General features: G+C 39.3%; 1 protein-coding gene across 11 annotated transcripts in view; it reads right to left on the reverse strand.

Annotated features, from left to right (window-relative positions):
* The window catches only part of CCDC171 (coiled-coil domain containing 171), a 256020-nt gene that overhangs the window by 100452 nt on the left and 134996 nt on the right, over positions 1-20572 (reverse strand). For 9 of the 11 annotated variants that reach the window (XR_007773169.1, XM_050944127.1, XM_050944126.1 and 6 more), the window contains one exon: positions 11077-11208. Coding sequence is in view for 10 of the 11 variants with exons in the window: in XM_050944127.1 (XP_050800084.1) it covers positions 11077-11208 (132 nt within the window). In the remaining variant the exon portion in view is untranslated. Of the gene's footprint in view, positions 1-3647; positions 3690-11076; positions 11209-14260; positions 14359-20572 lie in introns of those variants that run through there. The other 2 variants (XM_050944129.1, XM_050944130.1) reach the window with 2 other exon arrangements.

Genomic DNA, 20572 nt, shown 5'->3' on the forward strand with positions numbered 1-20572 from the left:
GGATCCGGCACATCCATAGTTATGGTAGATCCTTCTGGGGTGGTTCCATACCGTAGAAGAGTCTAGCCTGAAGTTCTTACGTTGCATCAGTGGGTGCTGATCCTTTGGCTTGTGAACCAGAGCCTTAATAGGTACTGGTGGATTCTTTCTCCTTTGTGCCTTACTCTCATGTTCAGGTAGCAGACCTAAATACTTAGGATCCACACATAAGGACTCACCTGACTTGGATGGAATCAGAGAGGGATCCCTTTTTTAAAGGCAGACGTGGAAGGAGAGATCTGTCCCTGCATTTGTGAGAGTGCCGTTTATTCTCATGAAAAGCCTTAGTGAATGATTCCTTGGGCTTAGAAGCTTTGGCCTCAGCTCCTGAGCTCATTTTCGGAGGGGTGCTGCTCATTGCCTGAGGCTGATATACAGGGGGTCTCCCTGGCCTGGATCTGAGAAGGTTATGAGACATTTCCTCAATGTGAGCTCTTGTCCCTCACGGGTTCAAGGAGGGAAGGAACAGCAGATGCTGTACTTAGCGGATATGTGAGCTTCTCCAAGGCGATCAAAGTAGCACTGATTTTCTTCACTCATGACACTAAAATTTTAACTAACTACACTAAAAACTATGAACAATTATATTTCCAGGTTCTGAAGAAGAAGAAACATGGAGGTAGCTATGGACAGAGAGGATTCTGACTCAGGCCATACATCAATATGAAGGAATTGGAGAGACATTGGTCTGTGACACCACCTGCATCCTCCATTCAGAGCACAAGGAGGGCAAATGTGCAGCTACAGACCAATGGACACTATTTGCTAGAAATCTCCAGTCTCAGGTGCATGGAGCACATGTATACCTATGTGTGGAAAACACACAGAGACCAACACTCAAAGAACCACCTTTACTTTCTACTCAGGTCAGAACATTTCAGAAGTATGTAACTACACAGCCAACTATAACAACTTAAAAACAGGCATAGTGGGTCAGAATAAAGGTCCATCTAGCCCAATATCCTATCTTCTGAAAGAGGCCAATGCCAGGTGCCCCAGAGGGAATGAACAGAACAGGTAATCATCAAGTGATCCATCCCCTGTCGCCCAGCTTCTGGCAAACAGAGGCTAGGTACACCATCCCTGCCCATCCTGGCTAATATCCACTAATGGACCTATCCTCCATGAACGTATCTATTTCCTTTTTGAGTCCTGTTATAGTCTTGGCCTTCACAACATCATCCTCTCACAAGAGTTCCAGAGGTTGACTATGCATTGTGTGAAAAAAATACTTCATTTTAAACCCGCTGCCTATTAATTTCATTTGGTGACCCCTAGTTGCGTGTTATGAGGAGTAAATAGCACTTCCTTATTTACTTTCTTCATACCAGTTATAATTTTATAGACCTCTATCATATCCCACCTTAGTCGTCTCTTTTCCAAGTTGAAAAGTCCCAGTCCTATTAATCTCTCTTCATATGGAAGCTGTTCCATATCCCTAATCAATTTTGTTCCCCTTTTCTGAACTTTTTCCAATTCCAATAGATCTTTTTAGAGATGGGGCGACCACATCTGCACTCAGTATTCAAGACGTGGGCTTACCATGGATTTATACAGAGGCAATATGATATTTTCTTATTTATATCGAGGGAATATGATATATCCCTTTCTTAATGATGCTCAACATTCTGTTTGCTTTTTTGACTGCAGCAGCACATTTGAGTGGATGTTTTCAGAGAACTATTCACAATGACTCCAAGATCTCTTTCTTGAGTGGTAACAGCTAATTTAGACCCCATCATTTTATACGTGTAGTTGTGATTATGTTTTCCAAAGTGCATTACTTTGCATTTATCAACACTGAATTTCACCTGCCATTTTGTTGCCCAGTCACCCAGTTTTGTGAGATCCTTTTGTAGCTCTTCGCAGTCTGCTTGGGATTTAACTATCTTGAGTAGTTTTGTATCATCTGAAAATTTTGCCACCTCACTGTTTCCACATTATTTATGAATATGTTGAATAGGACTGGGTCCCAGTACAGACTCCTGGTGGACACCACTGTTTACCTCTCTCCATTCTGAAAACTAGACTTGCAGGGATTACTATATTTAAAGAGTATTCATACCCTACACATTATTGTAATAATCTTTGTACAAAATATGCCTTGTAAGGTATCATTTTAAAACTAATACCATGCTAGTCAATAATACCATAGTTGAATGTATGTAGCAACATTATATGTAAAATTATGACTTCCCTCTCGAATGATGTTGGTGGCACATGTTCAAACCCAGATAGCTCCAACTGGGCAGAACAAGTCAAGCAGGTCTCAAACAAAAGAATGTGTGTTTACCTCAGTTTACATGTAAATTATAACAGGATCCTCAGGCAGCAAGAAGGGGAAGATAGGAGACAAGGTAAATCTGCCTTTCAGCAAACAGAGGTGAGAAGAAATAGCATGGACCTTCTTTCACCACCAGCCTTCTTTACTGTGAATGAATTTTAACTATGGGTAACTCTCAGGAAAATGCATTTCAAAGGGTAATTGAACTATATAAAAGTGAGGGGCAAACACCTCGTAGTTATCTCTCCTTGTCCATCTCTCCTTTCCACCTAAGATGACAAAAGAAACAGCCTGGGGACTTTGGCATCACATCCTAACCTGAAATTTGGTGAGCTCTGTTGCTGGAAGCAGGTGGTAAGAATTTCACCTTGAACCAAATCTAGTTTGTTAAGTTTAGAAAGCTTATCATCTTTATTTCTCTTGTAACAATTTCTGACTTCAGTGTCTTCAATGTACTTGCTTAAAATCTCTCTTTATAGTTAAGTAAGCATGTTTTATTCTTTAATTAAAACTACTGCAGTGTTGTGAATTGTTTGGGTAACTTCACTTAAGGTAGCAGACTGTTGTATGTCGATGCCCTTGCCTTAGAGGGGCAACAGATCCAATATATCAGGACTGACCAGGAGAGGGTTGGACAGTGCAAAACACATTTGCGTTCTAGCACAGGTTCTGTTTCCAGAACTGCTATAGACTTGCCATATAACCTTGGACAAGATATGTAAGCCAAAATTTTCAAACTCATGGCAGTCTGTGGCAGCAAACCAGAAAAGGTAAGTAATATAGGAGGTTAGATACAAGGCTGGATGCTTGGAATAGAATGAGGCAAGTAATTCTGATAAAATCCAGTAAAGGTCTTCTTGTTGCTCATCCAGATTTTTATATAACTGGTCAATATTGTTTCTATAGCCCTGCACCAATGTGTATTTTAGTGTATTTTTGGTAAATTTAAGTTTGCAACAGGTCAGGTTCACATGGGGAATTCAGCATCCTGAGGAAGTGTTACTCCAGTTTAATGAAGATTAACATATTTACTTAGTTATGAACAAATTCAGTTCAGGGTGGAAGAGCAAAGTATTTATTATAAAGAATTGTTTTTCTCTTCAAAAGATATATTAAAAAGCACTCAGTCCAGCAGCAGCACTATATGCTGCTAAATGGGTGATGAGAGTTCAGGTTTTGAGCTCATCCTATATTTTTGGGGCAGGAATGCTGTTGAGACAACATGCAGAATTCCAGAAGGGAATGCTTCCTGTTGTTTGAAGGATCATCATGCCCCCAATGGAGCAGTTCAATCCAGTCACAGGTTCTCAAGGGAGCTGCACTCAGGCATTCTTGACAAATGGGTGGTCATTGCAATGCTAGGTTACTGAGGGTGGAGCAAGTAAAATAAAGAGAGCATATGTGTACAAGAAATCACCTAAAACAGCCTTCGCTGTGCTTCAAATGTTACTAAAATCAAAACAAAACAAAAATTACTTAAAAACAAATTTATAAAGCCAAGAGATTCAGAGCTCAAACTACTACTGTACCCTTAGCTCATCCAGGGTGTGATTTCTAGTACTATATACACTACAATGACTCGGCACAGCAGGATGGTTGGAGGAATGAAGACTCAGTGTTTTCTTTGAAATCATTTGCTTGTTTCAGTTTGACCACAACTTCATCAGCAACTAAATGTTTGACCACAACATCATCAGCAACTAAACATAAATGTGTGAACGAAAACAATGTTTTTATTGTTTGATAAATACAATAAACCTAATTTTTATGTAAAATCTCTTAGCTTCTAATTTATTCAGAAATGAATCTAAATCTGTTGAGGAAAACAGGAAAGTGAAAATAAAGACAACATTTCAACATTTAAACTACATTTGTGTTTGTCTAATTGATTAGAAAAATGGGTTTTACTTCTGCCTACAGTACAGTATGATAAGCCATGACTACATCATACATGAATGCATAATTTACATAAAATAAATGGAAGGACATAATTTCCTTATAAATTTATAATGACTATACTCTATCACTGAGAACAGATATAGTTGAGTACTGACATTACTACTACTAATACTAATAACGATAATATCACATTGTGTTTATACAGCATTTTTCATTCCAAAGAACTTCATAGTACTTTGGAAACTATAAAATGTATCAAGTATTAGAGAGGTAAGCTGTGTTAGTCTGGAGCTGTAAAAGCAGCAAAGAGTCCCGTGGCACCTTATAGACTAACAGACATATTGGAATATGAGCTTTCGTGGGTGAATGTCATGCATCCGACGAAGTGGGCATTCACTCACAAAAGCTCATGCTCCAATATGTTTGTTAGTTTGTAAGGTGCCACAGGACTCTTCATTGCTTATAAAATGTATATAAATTATATATAGTATATCTAAATATCCAAATCTATGAGCGTGCATGCACTCACATGTAGGTCGGTATGAGAGAACGCTAAAGAAGAAGAGGGCAAGCACACACCCTAAAACACATATGCAGAACATGAAACCTATGAAAACCTTTCAAATGGAACACAATGAACACTTAGCAGCATATACCAACACTACACACAGTTTAAGAAATGTATGGGGGAAATTTAGTTATGTAGAATACAGACATCCACATTTAAGTTTACTCAGGGCACCAAAGCTAACAAGACTAATTTCTGTGAAAAATGCAATGGGATTTTAATGCTCGGAGCTGTTCAGGGTCAGTTTTATGTCTCATTTGAAAGGCAGCACATGAAGCAGCAGCATCCCCCAACACCATACAGGGAATGGTTCAATAAAGAATCGAAGAATCCACTCATCTGTACACACACAAGCTCTATATTTAAACTCAGACACACACTGAAATATATACTTCATCCTGTCATAGAAGCCTGTCTCATCCTTACATGCCATATCTTTTCACATACACTGTGAAACAGTTTCAGACATGCATGTACTCATTTAAGCCCCGCGTAAAGCCCACACATTCAGAGCCTCCAATTTAGACACAGATGATACACCTAGTTAACCACACTCCAACTGACCTGTGCACACTCACCACACACAATCATTCAAGCTTATTACACCACACAGTAGACACAGACTGCATATATCTATATGGGAACAATCATGCATTTGCCACATTTTCTCCATTTCTCTTTTTGTCTAATATTTTTACTCTCCTTGTAATAGAAGGGTTATACATAGGAGTCATGATAAGAGATTGAATGGCTTTTCCTAGATCTAATCACTTAGCATGAGGTAGGGTTACAAAAAACTCTTGCCACTATGACGTGACAGACAGCAGTATCTGACTTCAGCGGCCAATGACACTTCTCTCTAAAAAAAAAAATCAAAAAGCAAATAAAACAGAATACCAAATAAATACAACAGCCACAAATTAATAGAACTAATTACAAAAACATGCACATGCTGACTTCTAAGATGGAGGTCAACATAGATCCCCTGACAGATGAGAGGATTAGTCTGTCTCTAATTGCACATCTGTCAGCAACTACCACACTCTGAACCTCAATGGCAGTTTAACCCCCATGGCCATACACCACTAGTTTCTTCTGCAGTGGAATTTTCGGCAGTTAATGTGGATCTGACAACTGCAGTCCATGTTTGTTGTCGGTGACCGGGTGAACATGTTTTACCTTCGTCTGCAGAGGAACAGTGTCATTAGCACTCAGGATGTTCTCAATAAACAAAGCCACAATCATCCTTGGTTTTGTTTAAATGTACAGGAACTCCTCACTTAAAGTTGTCCCGGTTAACGTTGTTTTGATGTTAAGTTGCTGGTCGATTAAGAAACATGCTTGTTTAAAGTTATGAAATGCTCCCTTCTAATGTTGTTTGGCAGCCGCCTGTTTTGTCCACTGCTTGCAGGAAACACAGCCCATTGCAGCTAGCTGGTGGGTGGTTGGAACCAGAGTGGACCAGCAACCCCCCCATCAGCTCCCCACTCCCCTAAATTCCCTGTGTAGCAGCTGTCCCTCCCCCCACTGCCATGTGCTGCTCCTGCCCTCTGCCTTGGAGCTGCTCTCAGAGACTCCTGCTTGCTGTATGGGGAGGGGGGGGCGGGAAGCAGGGGGCTAATTTCAAGGTGTCTCCCCCTCGCTCCTGCTCCTGTACCCCGCTTACTCCATCTTCCATAGAGCGGGGGGACACACGACAGAAGGAGGGAGCTTCTAGGCAGTAGCTGCCATCTCAGGTCTCAGCAAGCTGATTTAATTAACAAGACAGAGTACTTAAGCCTGGGGTCAGCTACTTAAAGGGGAAATGTGCATTTTTTCTCTCTCACACATTGTGTGCATCTCTGTCTGCCCTCCTTCCTTTCCTGCTGCCTTGTAGTGTTGAGAGAGTTAACCCTTGAGGGCTCAGTCTATTGCTAATTCATTTAGCAGTAAGGCATTCCCTGGGAAATATCCCACCCTTTGACTCCTCCACCTCAACCAAGCTTCACAATCATCACTGTGCACCAGTATTAAATTGTTTAAAACTTACACTCTGTGTGTGTGTGTGTGTGTGTGTGTGTGTGTGTGTGTGTGTGTGTGTGTGTGTGTACAGAGAGAAAGAGAGAGAGAGAGAGAATGTGTGTTTGTGTGTCTTTTGTCTGATGAAAAAAAATCCCTGGAATCTAACCCCTTCATTTACATTAATTCTTATGGGGAAATTGGATTCACTTAACATCATTTTGCTTAAAGTCGCATTTTTCAGGAACATAACTACAACATTAAGTGAGGAGTTCCTCTATTGTATTCCTCTGGTAGGGCCAATCTCTCAGGGTGGCTAGGACATATAATCTCAATGTGGCAAAGGTATTAATGTGGCAAGTTGTCAGGCACTTTCTATTTGGGTTCTAATACTTATCCCAGTTGTGAGTGGGAGGAATTGTTTGACTTGTTGTATTTCTCCCGTTCTACCTTTTTGGCCTACAGCTCTTTTCTAACTATGTCTGGAATAACTGACTTTGGTTCAACTGACTTTGGTTTGTTTGATATTGGCTTTGTCCTTCTGCATGTGAGTTTCTGAACTCATGATCATAATGAAGTATTGTGAGATATGTTGAGACAATGCTATACATGTATACTTTTGATGTGACAAAGATAGTTTCGATTTTCTAAAGTCAAGGCGGTGCTCTTAGTACTGACTCTGTATATTAACACCTGCACATGGTATGCTTGATCTGATACATCATAAAGAACTGGTGAAACGAGTCACTTTTCATTGCGGGCCAATGTGTGTTATTAACTCAGGAAACTGTGATTTATGATAGGTTATTACATTGCTACTTGATGTGTAGTGCAACAGCTCAATTAAAAAAAAAGTGAGTAGTAGGTCCTAGCAAAAGATTATATTTCCAGTTTAATTCAAATAGACCTTGGTAAAGTCTTGGCTAGGGCTATTACGTTGTTTCAATGGGCCTTTTGCATCTTGTTTCCTGTATTCATTGCAAGTTTCACATTTGGATTTCTTCTTATCTTCCATGGCTGCTGAAGTAACTGGGCTTTTTCCACTGACCACCCATCTTGAATACCTCTCTCAAGCTGTTGTAATGATGGGTTCATATTGTCATTCTTGTTTCAGCTTGCCAAGTTTTGTTCGAGAAATGGGTGGCCATAATTACTGCAGACTCCTGTTAATGTACCTTATTTTCTCTTGTTTGGGGTATTTTAGAAAGCACGTCAAGTGTAAGAAGCTCCTTGTTAAGCTTGCACATTTAATATGTATTTTTGCAATTCATTAATCATTTAATGTATTCTCAGGTTGAGGAACACAGGTCCTTTGGTCACTGTTGTTTGTTTGCCCACGGATTTTGTCTTTACGCCATGGTATGCATTTTTGATTAGATGTGCTTCAGTTCTCACACACTTTAACAACACTTTCCGTTGGGAAACACAGATTTTCATTAGCCCTGTAAATATCCACTGTTCTTTGCAAGCTCAGTCCATTTTCTTTCAAGAAATTTCTTCTGGTTTTGACTTGGTTATCTGTTATGCCAGAAATAATTAGGTTTCTAATTAGTTCATCAGTTAACTGTTCAAATTCAAGCAACTTAGCTTTATGTAGGCATGTAACATAATGCTCGAGCATCTCACCTGGCAGTTGATTTCTTGTAAAGAAAATGTACCTTTTCCAAGTGATGTTCATATGTGCATAGTATTCTTGAAATTTCTGAATGACTTTGTCCAGCATTTGCAGTTCTTTCATACTCCGGCTGGAATGCATTATAGATCTCTAATGCCTCTGGGCCCATCACATACATCAAGCATGGAGGATTTCATCCTCTCCGATTCCTCTGCAGTACCACTTGCTTTCAGGGAAATTTGGAAGAACTATGACCAACTCCCCTAGCTCTCAGTCAGGTTCCCTTACAGAGTGAGGGATTCAGGTGGATGCATTTGCTACTTTATTGCAAAGATTTTGTTTTCTTCTCACAACATGTAATACAGGGGAAACACACTGGAGTGCTGGCTAGAGGCTGAACTTTATTTGTGGGGATCCCAGTCACTTGATATAGATCAGATTTAAAAATTTTTAGCTCCCCATCACATATCAGGAGTCAGTATTCACTGATTCCAATGGCTACAGCTATACCTCTCACCCATTTGTTTTTTTCCTGTTTTGAATTTAAAACAAAATGAAAAGAAATCTGTGCAAGAAATTAAACGCACAAAACCTAATGCATTTAGAGTTGAAGCTGAATGCTCATTTTTAACATTTGCATATAATGCACTCTTTAGTTACACGATTGCATATTTACCTAATAATACACTGTAAAATATATTTATAATAGTGATAGGGACCAATCATGAAATTTTAACTAACGTAAATAAGCCCACTGATTTTAATACCATATAGGACTACTTGCATGAGTAAAGCTACTTCATAATTCAAGATCGTAGGACAGGGTCCTTAGATGCACATTTTGCATACATTTACTCCATGTGATGAAATTAAAACTAAGCTAAACAGGTACCCAACATAAAAAGGAAATGCTTAAATAAAGTAAATATCTGGAAAATATAATTGATAATATGCTCTATTCAAGTACTGCTATAAGTAGTTGTTTCAGAATAAACACAACAAAGAAAATCCTTGGAAATTCATTCAAGATAAACCATAGACCATGTCTGCTGTTTACCTATATGCAAAGTAACCAGATGCTACTGCTGCTGTCAAGGGCAGAAGCAATATACATGTGTGAAATCACCCCACTAGTTAGCCACTCAGGGAACTCAGCCATGTTGTGCAGTAGTCCAGTTCCCTGGCACTCAGTGAAGTCCTGAAATACAGTTTCTTACATTCCTATTCATCCTCATCCCCTAAAGAGGACGAAGGGACAGGCTGTCTTGCAAGAGCTTCTGCAACATTACCAGGGCCATGGGAGGGAAAAGGAAAAGACAGGTGGCCTCACACCAGGCTACCAGACTAGAGAGCCATGAGGAAGCAGCTTTAGAAAGGCATCAGACTTGCTGTTCTGTTTTTACACGGCTTTCTCTTCTAGGACACAATACCTCTGGAATCTCACTCTTAGCCACAGGAGTGAATAACAATGACCACCACTGAGTTAGGGAGAGGTTATTCTACAGCTCTATATTCTCCCCATCTCCTTTCAATGAGTAAATACATACCTATTTGAATTTAATTTTGCATTGTATTATTCAAAAAATATTTTATATTATATATTTTGCATGATTAAAATCTGCGTCATATCATAATACATGTGTGCAAGAGGACAGATATTAGAATGAGTGTCCAACTTTAATTCTGTGGTTCCTGAATGTATGTGATTAGGTGTGCAATCCTCACACTTCAGTGGCATTCCTTTTACGGAATACACAGTTCATTTTGTTTTAAAAATGAAAGCCTACATCCACTGTGCGACATATGAAGTAAAAATTCCTACGATTTGCACACAAGTTAACACATTTCAGTTTTCCGTACATAGCAAGAGCACAGTGAAAGAAATATTTATTCACTGTCTTCTCCATCCTCTGAATCAAAACCAAAATATGTTCTGCCCTTAGCAATACTGTGGCACAAGAATTAAGTCATTTTGAATGGCTATAAAAAGAGCAAGGGATAATGTGTGCATCAATAGACATAAACTAAAACACACATGGAGTCTATTTTTTTTTTAGTTGAATGTGGGGTCCTTCTTTAGTTCAAACCAATTTTCCCCTCACTGTTCCCCTCCAATGAATGAATACTCTGTAGACATGGAAACATGCCAGTCTTTAAAACCAGGGATTACAAGAACAAAATATTTTCTGTGCTTGATTATTCTAAACTGCAATTCTACTTACATTAGTATTGCTCTAAAAATGTTGATTCTTTGGCAGTTTAAATCTCCAGTAATCTGTTAATTTTTAGAGAAAAAAATCTTAAACAAGTCAGAAGAAGCAGGGAAATATTGTTTCTTTTCTTTATTCTTCTGTCATGTTCCGGCTAAATTAAATAGGAAAGCAGCTTTTCCCAACATTACTTTTCAGTCAAATATAACATTTTACATCTTTTTCTGTGGTAATTGTTTTTTTCCCTATTATTTAATATTTCATCTCCAATATTAAAAGCTCCTAACAGTCTCTGAATTATATCATTCAAAGACATGTAAGGAGATTAGTTTGTTTTTCTTTTTAGCTGTTGACTACAACATTTCTGAAGCTTTTATTCTCTCCACTTAAAGCAGTTTTGTTTCTATGTCTCATTTGCAAAAAAAAAAAAAAAAAAAAAAAAAAAGGTTATTTAGACTCTAACCTGAAATGCTACAACCTCTGGCCCGCCCTTCAGCCCTTCCATTGCAAAGGTCTCCAGGTGCAGTTTGGGTAGCTGCAGGGTGAAGTCATTCCTGGTTGCCGCAGTCCGTGACAGCGAGATCTGATCTCTGACCTAAAGGGAAAAAAAACCCAGCATCAATGGTAATTCCCCTTCAGACACATTAACTGGGATGAACTGGGTCCCCTTGAGCCCACTGAGTGGACTTGCATTGATCGCTGGACCTGAAATCCATGAATAAATTTAGGACTAATTGATTTTTCGTTGCAAATAAATCTCTAATTCGGAGTGCTGGGAGAGAATGCTAAGAAGAAAAAGAATCCTCCTCTAGACTGAAATGAGAAGGGAAGAAGAGTCACTGAGGGCTTCACTCCAACTGGTGGACAAATTTTACAGATCCATCCCTCCTAAAACACCTAACACAAAAGAAAACAAATAGTAGGCAGTAATTACACTTTCCATCCAACAATCATCAACTATTAATAAAGTACTGTGCAACAACACAAGAAAGAGATGATAAATGAGTTTCCACTGCTGTGTAGAGATCATATTCACATCGTAGAGGGGTTCAATAGAACAAATTTAATTAAGCCCCAGAATAATATTTAAAATCCTTCCTAAAACAAAAATAAAAATCTACCTGTAGCAGGATTTTTTTCTTCTGTTAATTGCACAGCCTGTTAGATTTCTTACAGCAGATTCACATAAAGGAACTAATACATATTAGTATTAGCTAACTTAGCTGTACACCTTCTAAACAAGGAAAAGGAAACCAGTAGCATTTGTACAAAGCCTAGAGAACTTGATTTTTTTAAGGACTGTGAAAGGTAAAAATTAAACAAAATAACCAACCTTCCTCCCCCCCCCAAAAAATACACATGTGAAAGTCTTACTTATGTTGACAAATGTAACCATATGCAGTTGGTATCACACTGCCATCTGATGGCTAAGAAAAAAACTGCTTTTAATACATTATACAAACATATGCCATGAAAATGACAAAAATAGATAAGTAGAACTCTCAGCTATATAAATGATGAATATTTTCCCCTTTAAATATCCATATTACTGTGTCACATTAATATGAAATACTTTCATTAACAAAAAAGATTTTCCCCACATACTAAAAGTATAATTATATTTTGTAAGTGTATATTACACATAGAACACATGTAAAAACTGTACACACTCAATTTTTCCATTTTTATTTGATACAAAAGGTAAATTATCAATTTGCCCTTTTCCTAATCTTGCACAATTTTTGGATCTTGCAAAATAAAATTTCAGTAGTTAAACTGAATTATATTATATACTAATATGATATACATTCTGTTACATAAGATTATCTACCATGGCAAAGATCATTATTGACTTTTATTGTTAATGCATAGTTTTAGAAGGGAATAATAAAATGACAGAACATACAATTTACCAACATTATTTACGAATATAAATTTGGGCCGCTTCTAAAATATCCAATCAACCCTAAATTAAAATATATTCCACTGATTTAAGATTCCAGATGGCATTTGTCTCCTTTTAATGGCTTCTACTTTTTAAAATGTTATTGATTATACTTCAGAACATACTCCACGTAGCATCACAACAATTGAAATCTACTGTGATTAAACAAGTGTGTTTGTGTAATTTTATAGATATACAGGACTACAAATACATTATTTTTTCATTCGCTGCTATCTTCCATAGGAATAGGGAGCTCTACATTTCCCAGGTTGACCTAAAGAATTCCTGTCAATACCTGTGGCTGCCAAACATATGCACTATAATGCAATTTTAATAACAGCATAGGCCACACGTTTTTTCACACATAGTGTACTAGGTTCAGGATATACAGTCCTGCGGAACAAATATATTCTCCTGGGTCTTCTGTCAGAATGTGTAATGCTGTTCAGATATTAACCGTGCTTAATATAATACAAACACTTTATTTTAAACATATATTTGATTTAAATTTTTATAGTTTATATATATCAACTTTTCAGGCTCTTTTAGTTGCCAATATGCACGCAGATAAAAGAAAACATTAATGTGGATTAAGGTACTAAGAATTTATCAACATCAAACCACCAGTGTTTTGCCTTCTACCCTTCTGAACCATAGTCAATAGATCTAAATATTTTACTGCACCCTGGCCAATTCATTGTTTGATGTTAAAAAACTCACCCACAATCAAAGAAAATTTATTAAATTTGAGCCCCCAAATGAGATACTATTAGCTTTGAAAGTCAAGTTTAACTGCGATATTGATGATTCTCTTTTTTCTGTGACAAAATTCACTAGGGAAATCCCTGATGTCAAAGTATAAAAGCAGATTGCTAATACTGGGGGAAGAGGGCGGGAGGGAACAATGTATAAGCAATGTAGGTATAATGCACAGCATAGTACACATAACGGAGATCCTTTTAACCCTGTTAGCATCAGGTGCTATGTTTCACTACTGCAGCCTGACACTCACTGGACAATAAGTCATTTTTAAAAAATGTAGTAAATGTAAATCATTACCACCACCAGCACATCAGAAAGGAACGTATTAGTTCCTTAAATGTATGACTCCTGACACCAAGATTCCCAATTAAAATATTTCATAATTTTTTTTATCTTTTAGATATAAAAGGATGTATCTTATTTTCAAACCGCTTGGACACTTTGCTTAAATAAGATATTTAGAGCTTTCCTTTTGAGAAGTCAAGAGTCGTATATATTGTATTTGTCAAGATTTAATTGAAATGCAGAAAACTGAAGTCTTATTTATTTACAGGCCACATGCTGTGCAAACATCCTTATGCTGCTTCACCATAAAGTCAGCACAGTCTTTCAATTGACCACACAGTCAAGATGTGACAAGTCATCATGGCCCCAATTCTGTAGAAGCATCCACACAGCTAAAATTTTATGCATTTATGTCGAATCCCACTGACTTCCCTTTCAAGATTTTAAGTTGAATGTAAAAACTGTTTTCTAAACCTTGAAGACTTTTGAGAGCTAGAATGATGGATCTGTACTCAGGAGGAGGTGGTGTTTTTTATTGCCATGAGGAAGTTAGTAGGATGTCTGCAAAATGAAACTTTAAGAAAAACTAAAATTGTGGAATAAAGTGTTGTGCTGATACAAAATTGTACAAAACAATGAAGATATTTTTACTCACGGATTGCAGCAGAGAAAAAGCAAATAGTATACAATTTATTTTTGTACGCACTCTTTCATAGCAAAAGTATCACAAAACATATCACAGCTGACTTGGATCTGTAAGTGAAAACACAAGTACAGAGGTTTTGCCTGAGAAAGGACTGTAGGACTGAGTCCTTAAAAAAAAACAAAAACAAAACAAAGTCTACACCAATAGATTTATTACAATGACTAACAGTGTGCAAAACTGCTTTCAGCATCCTATATGAGGAAAGGGATTTAGAGGCGGAGACCTCAAAAGCAAAAATACTCATATGCATTTATGCTAGATTGCTTCAGAAACTTTGGATAGGTTTCCGGTTCCGAAAAAAGTGTCATAAATGTGGATCCTGCAAAGACTTACAGGCATGCTTAACTTTATGTACTGTGAAGATTCCCATTGGTAGAGTGGGTAAGTTAAGTACATGTGTAGTTTTGCAGGATCTGGGATTTTTTTTTTTTAATGGTGCCAGAAAATGGGCTAAAACTTAACGGATCCGTAAAGCTCCATGAAAACAACAGACTATGAAAACATTTTCAAACCGTGGAACATAAGGATTTATGACAGTCTGATTAACTTTTTAACGAATTGGATACTATACCCACTCAATTTTAAATCAATAAAGCACTGATAAATTAAGATCAAAAGATAATACCAAGAATATAACTTGACATTAAAAGGTAGGTTAGCTGTGTAGATAAAACACAGAGTTCAATGCACTAATCTTTCATGCCTAGAGGTTAAAATATTGTGCTGGTTACAAGTGGAAATAGTTTTGGCTGCATCCTAGTTCCCATTTATCTACATCACACATTTGTCTCCCCACCACACACTCTGATATAACTAGCAATACCTGCTCAAGACAGACACAGGACTATGTTCAAGGGTGTTTAAAGTCAAGGTTAAGATGCACTTGTCTATCTGTGGGCTTTAGTGCACTCAGTAAATATGGTAAGTTAGAGATTTTAGTCCCTTACTTTTGGCCTGATTCATCAACACTGTTTTACAGGAGTAAGTGCTACTCCACAGAAGTCCTGCAGAACTAGTCCTTTTATAAGTACTAAGTTCACCTTCAATGTTTAAAAGTAATGCCAGTGTGCTGTAAAACTTCTTGTTCTCTGTTTTGTTTTCAATTAATTGTATAGATCATAATATGGTCTGTGCAACTGTGAGATGCTCATGTTACTCAGTAGTTAGGAAGCAGTGAGAGACTTGTGCAGGTCATTCCAAATGAGTGCCAAGAAAGAAGTTATACATCTCCAATTCGGACTGCTGCTGGGGACCAAGCCAGCTCCAGATCTGCTCTAACTTGAGCCAGTGGTTAGACAATTTCAAAGAGCTGCTGTGCTGGGCAAGCTCACTGGCTAGGCAAGCACAGTCCCTTCCATGCCCCAGCCCCCACTGGGGTGGGGAGCATAGAACTGTCTACAATGCAAATCCTCAGCAGCTCTAAGTCTCCTTAGTGCTGCTGCACAGACAGACTTCCAGATTCATCTTGGTGCAAACTCCTCCCTGAATTCATGCCTACTGTGAGTCTTCACATTTGAATGAGAATAGGAGGATTATTTGCATCAGCTGTGCTCCCTCTTCCCTTGATGTCATACAGCCTTCAGATCTTCCAAGCCCAGACAATCAGCAACAGCCTTTTCCATTTGCTTCTTCAATGCAGATTTCAGACCAGACTTTATGACAGATCTGAGCAACTTCCCTCAACGTCGCTGTGTGCAGAGGCTGATAAGGTTGCTGCTGGTGCTGAGGCAATCAGCTGGGACTGCCTAGGACTGGCCTGCACTTCTTAAATTTTGAGCAATTTAAGTCCACCAAAACTACAAGATAAACAACAGGTAAAGGTAGCTAATCAGATTGGAACCAGTGTTAGGAATGGAGCCAGCCAAGCTACACATGGAATGGAGCCTAACAAAATAAACAAACTACACTAAAATGCAAGAAATCCTAACTTGACAAAATGGTGCCACGCAATAGGGAGAAAGAGGAAGATGTTTATTATTTGGGTATTTATTATCACAATGATATCTGAGTGCACAGCTCCTTACATAACCACTCACCAAACCAAGGAGTATGCACACAACTCCAAGGGGGGCTGGTTTCTGGAGATTTTTTACTTGGCTTAGAGGGTGCACACATAATCCCCTGAAGTAGGGCCACACTGACAATACTCAGAGGAGAGATGTGTGTTAAAAAAACACCATAATTTCCAAATTAACATCTGAAACAAATAACTTCTTAACTGAAAACTTGTTAAAAATTGCTTTATATTATGCCGATTACGAGGCTCTTTTTCATGTTATTGCCATGCAGAAACTACTCTTCCAAACACATAGTCACAATACAATAGTAAAGCAAAACTTACAAGTTATTTAAACAACATGAACTGCTGGATAAACAGTAGTTATGTGATGAGACATGGCTCATATAAAACTGATGAACTTTTTTAAAAGCTAGGCAAAGTCATAGGATTAATTGTCAGAGAGAAAGAGTACAATCCTGTACTTAACTAGAATTACAGTGCACACTACCCCACAAAAAATCCATGCTCTGTTGGATAAGATGTTAATTTGATCCAGACTCTCTTTAGCAAACACTAACCATTGTGCCAAAGCTATGCTGTAGTTGTGGGCTGTGTACTGTAATATGTCCCCTAAGAACAGATTTCAATGACCTTGGGCTTGAAATGAACCCATGTCTGGAGAAAATAATAGCTAACGCATTAACTAATTTCACAGTCCTCCACACAAGGATATTTCCTTACTTAAGGCAAACTACACAAAAATCTTCAGACTTCCAAAAGAATGAAGACAGTCAAGCTCCGGAATTGGTTATTTAGATAAGTCTAAACTGAAAACACTTAAGACATGGATATGACATTCTGCAATGTCTTATCTTTAGTTTGTCAAGGTTTTTAAATCCCTCTTGAGCTGGAGTACCATTTTTAGCTTGGCTAGGTCAGAATGACACTGAACAATATGAATGATGACACACTAGACAGCTATATGGACAGAGTTGTCATCAGCAAACCAGCTGTGCTAACACCTGTATGTCCTGCACAACTGATCTTTAGGAACAAGGATCAAGAAAGACAGATTAGTGTGTGTGGGGGGAAACAAAAGCTATTTACAAAATGTTAAAATTAAGGGGGAGAGGTGTTAATTTGAAGGAAGGGGAAAGAGAAGAAAATATTTTGTATTTAATATGATCAGACACAAAATATGATAGCTTGTTTCTTACTACAATTCCTTTCAACAGCCATTTGGAAGCTTTAAAATTTAATCAATTCCTTTGTAATTTGTTTGTTCCACATGCACATGCACACTTCTTTGCAATAGGTGTCAGATTAACATTACTGGAGACTGAAGTAAAGAACAGACACTGCACCCACAGTTCCTGTTTCCCCACATTTTCCTGCCAGTGCCTCTCAACCCTGTCCAGAAATAACTACCTTCGGGGGGGGGGGAGGGGGAGGGGAAGGGGTGATGTTAGTTAAGGCAAAAATTTTGAAACTTGAATTCCTAAAATTAGACGCCTAAAATCAATACTTAGACTTCTAAATAATGTGGCTGATTTCCAAATGTGCTAAGTACCATGGATCTCATACAAGTCAGAGGGAGATGGTGTGCTCAAGCTCTTCTGAATATCAGGCCACTTTTATTAGAAGCCAAATATAGATAAGGGACCCTAGCTGTAGGCACTCAAGTTTGGAAATTTTGGCCTTTGCTTTCTGGCCCAATCAGTCTTTGATCTAACTGTTGAGACTGACTGCACCGCATCTGAAGCGGGGCAAACGTTGTCTGGGCTTGCCAAAGGAGGGCAGCTGTGCTTTATGGCAGGGGGAATGAGGTCAGAGACTGCTGCAAAAGGTGAACAGTGGTCAGCTTTGCAGTGCTGACTCACCCCCCAGTAACGTGAGGTCTGAAGGCTATATAGGTGCAAGCCCTGGGCATGGGAAGCCCCTTTGTTCCACGCACAGCGGACGCCTGGTCTCATTTAAAGTTTGCCAGATTTCGTGAGCTTGCACCAGGAGCTAACAACGAACCTGAGCAGATGCCGCTGGCTCTATGGAACCTCAGCATATGATGTAGTCAGTGGCATGGAGATTCTTGGCTTCGGGCACACAGCTGAGCTACGCAAGAAGTTGTTTTTCAATGAGTTCTTTCAATTTAAGGATCCAGAGAGCTTGTCACCTATACTTCCCATTGCAGAGGGCAGTTGTTGCGGTACCTGGTCGAGGACAACCCAGCTGCTGGTGCCCCTTAACGATCCTGGCATGGTACAAGGGACAATGGGATCTTTCTGGAGAATGGGGCTTCACCTATTGGGGCTGCTATACAAGAGGCCATTGGGAGATGTTTGGGAACCCAACTGGGTGGGTGAGGAGGCAGCCAAGCAAATTGTTGGCAACGCCTTGTGGCAGATGTCCAGTGCAGGTACTCCATACGGAAGGCATCCAGTGACCAGATAAATGGCCTGGTAAAGGACTTAAAAGGAGGTGCTGGATAAAGGAACAGAGTGAGGGAGGGGGTTGGGGACTCCTATGATTGGTATAGCAGGGAGCCAACCCCACCTCCCATTCTCGCAGCCCACCTTAACTCTCCCGTGAGCTGAGTGGATAATAAGGTCCAAGCCATGGGTTGGCTGGAGGGACCTGGATGGAAAATGAAGGGGGGCTGATGAAAGCCTCAGGCAATGATTTGAATAAACGTGGATTTGCCTGCACTGTACACTTTATCTGCCAGGTAGTCCCAGGTATCTATATAATAAAAGTTGTGGCCTGATTAAAATCCATATCAAATGTCTCCTGTACTTCTTTTGGTATACCCAGACAATGCCAGTGAGTGTCACTTGCAATGAGTGTTAGAGAAATGGACACTGGAAGCTGGACTGAAACCTTGCTGTAAACTGATTTCTTACAGGCCATAAAACAACCGCCATAAAGTAAATGAATTTTTCACTATAGACTACACCTGAGGTAACAGCCTAGCATTGAGAGTGCAAGACTTGTTATCACATTAGTAATTCTTAAAGCTATCCACAGTCCCACCTCAACTCCTTCTATCCATTGTTCTCTATCAGCAGTTCCCCAACTTGTTCCACCGCTTGTGCAGGGAAAGCCCCTGGCAGGCCGGGCCAGTCTGTTTACCTGCCCCATCCACAGGTTCATCCAATCTCGGCTCCCAGTGGCCGTGGTTCGCTGCTCCAGGCCAATGGGAGCTGCTGGAAGCGGCAGCCAGTATGTCCCGAGGCCCGTGTCACTTCCAGCAGCTCTCATTGGCCTGGAGCAGCGAACCACAGCCACTGGGAGCCGAGATTGGACGAACCTGCGGACGGGGCAGGTAAACAGACTGGCCCGGCCCGCCAGGGGCTTTCTTTGCACAAGCAGCGGAACAAGTTTGGGAACCGCTGTTCTATATTCAAAAAAATAATTTAGCATTAAAACATATAGTAAAATCTCACCCCTACACACACAGTTACATTGATTTTCTGAGGAGAAAAACAAAAAAGGGTTAATTCAAGCCTCCCAACTTTCACAGTGACTCTTTTTTTAAAAAAAAAATTATCACAACCGAAGGATCAAATCTTGTTCTCAGTTACACTCGTGTGAAACAGCCCAGTAAGCCAATATATTTGTCATTTAGTCTTCTCTGTAAGTTCTCATCTATAGACCTTTAATCTTTAGACAACAGTACACTTTTACATACTAAACCACAAATGTAAGGAATGAGAAGAAAAAATATCCTGTTAATATTTATACTAAAATAATCTACTTTCCATATACACAAAGATACACACCAGTTGTACAGAATAGCTGCTATATTTTTTTTTACCATTCTTTCAGACAAATTGTATCTCCCAAATGCATTATAAAATAATACAGTTAAAGTTAAAATAAAAAAACCATCAAAGGGAAATTGAAATTAGGAGTAGAGGACCAGGTGAGGAGAGATGTTTTTAAGAGAGATTAGAAAAAAGATAGTTGATGGGTATAGAGCAGGGGGTTCCAACACTGGTCTTTTGGTCAGGGCCGGCTCCAGGCACCAGCTCAGCAAGCAGGTGCCTGGGGCAGCCAAGGGGAAGGGGCGGCACGTCGGGCTCTTCGGCGGCAATTCGGTGGCAGCTCCCTCGGTCCCTCTCGCAGCGAAGGACCTGCAGCTGAATTGCCACCAAAGAAGAATGTGGCGTGGTGGAGCTGCCGCCGATCACGCCTTTTTTTCTCCCTCGCCACTTGGGGCAGAAAAAATCCTGGAGCCAGCCCTGCCTTTGGTTCTTACATGTGGC

The sequence above is a fragment of the Gopherus flavomarginatus genome, chromosome 3 (genome assembly GCF_025201925.1).
Source record: "Gopherus flavomarginatus isolate rGopFla2 chromosome 3, rGopFla2.mat.asm, whole genome shotgun sequence".
NCBI classification, from domain to species: domain Eukaryota; kingdom Metazoa; phylum Chordata; order Testudines; family Testudinidae; genus Gopherus; species Gopherus flavomarginatus.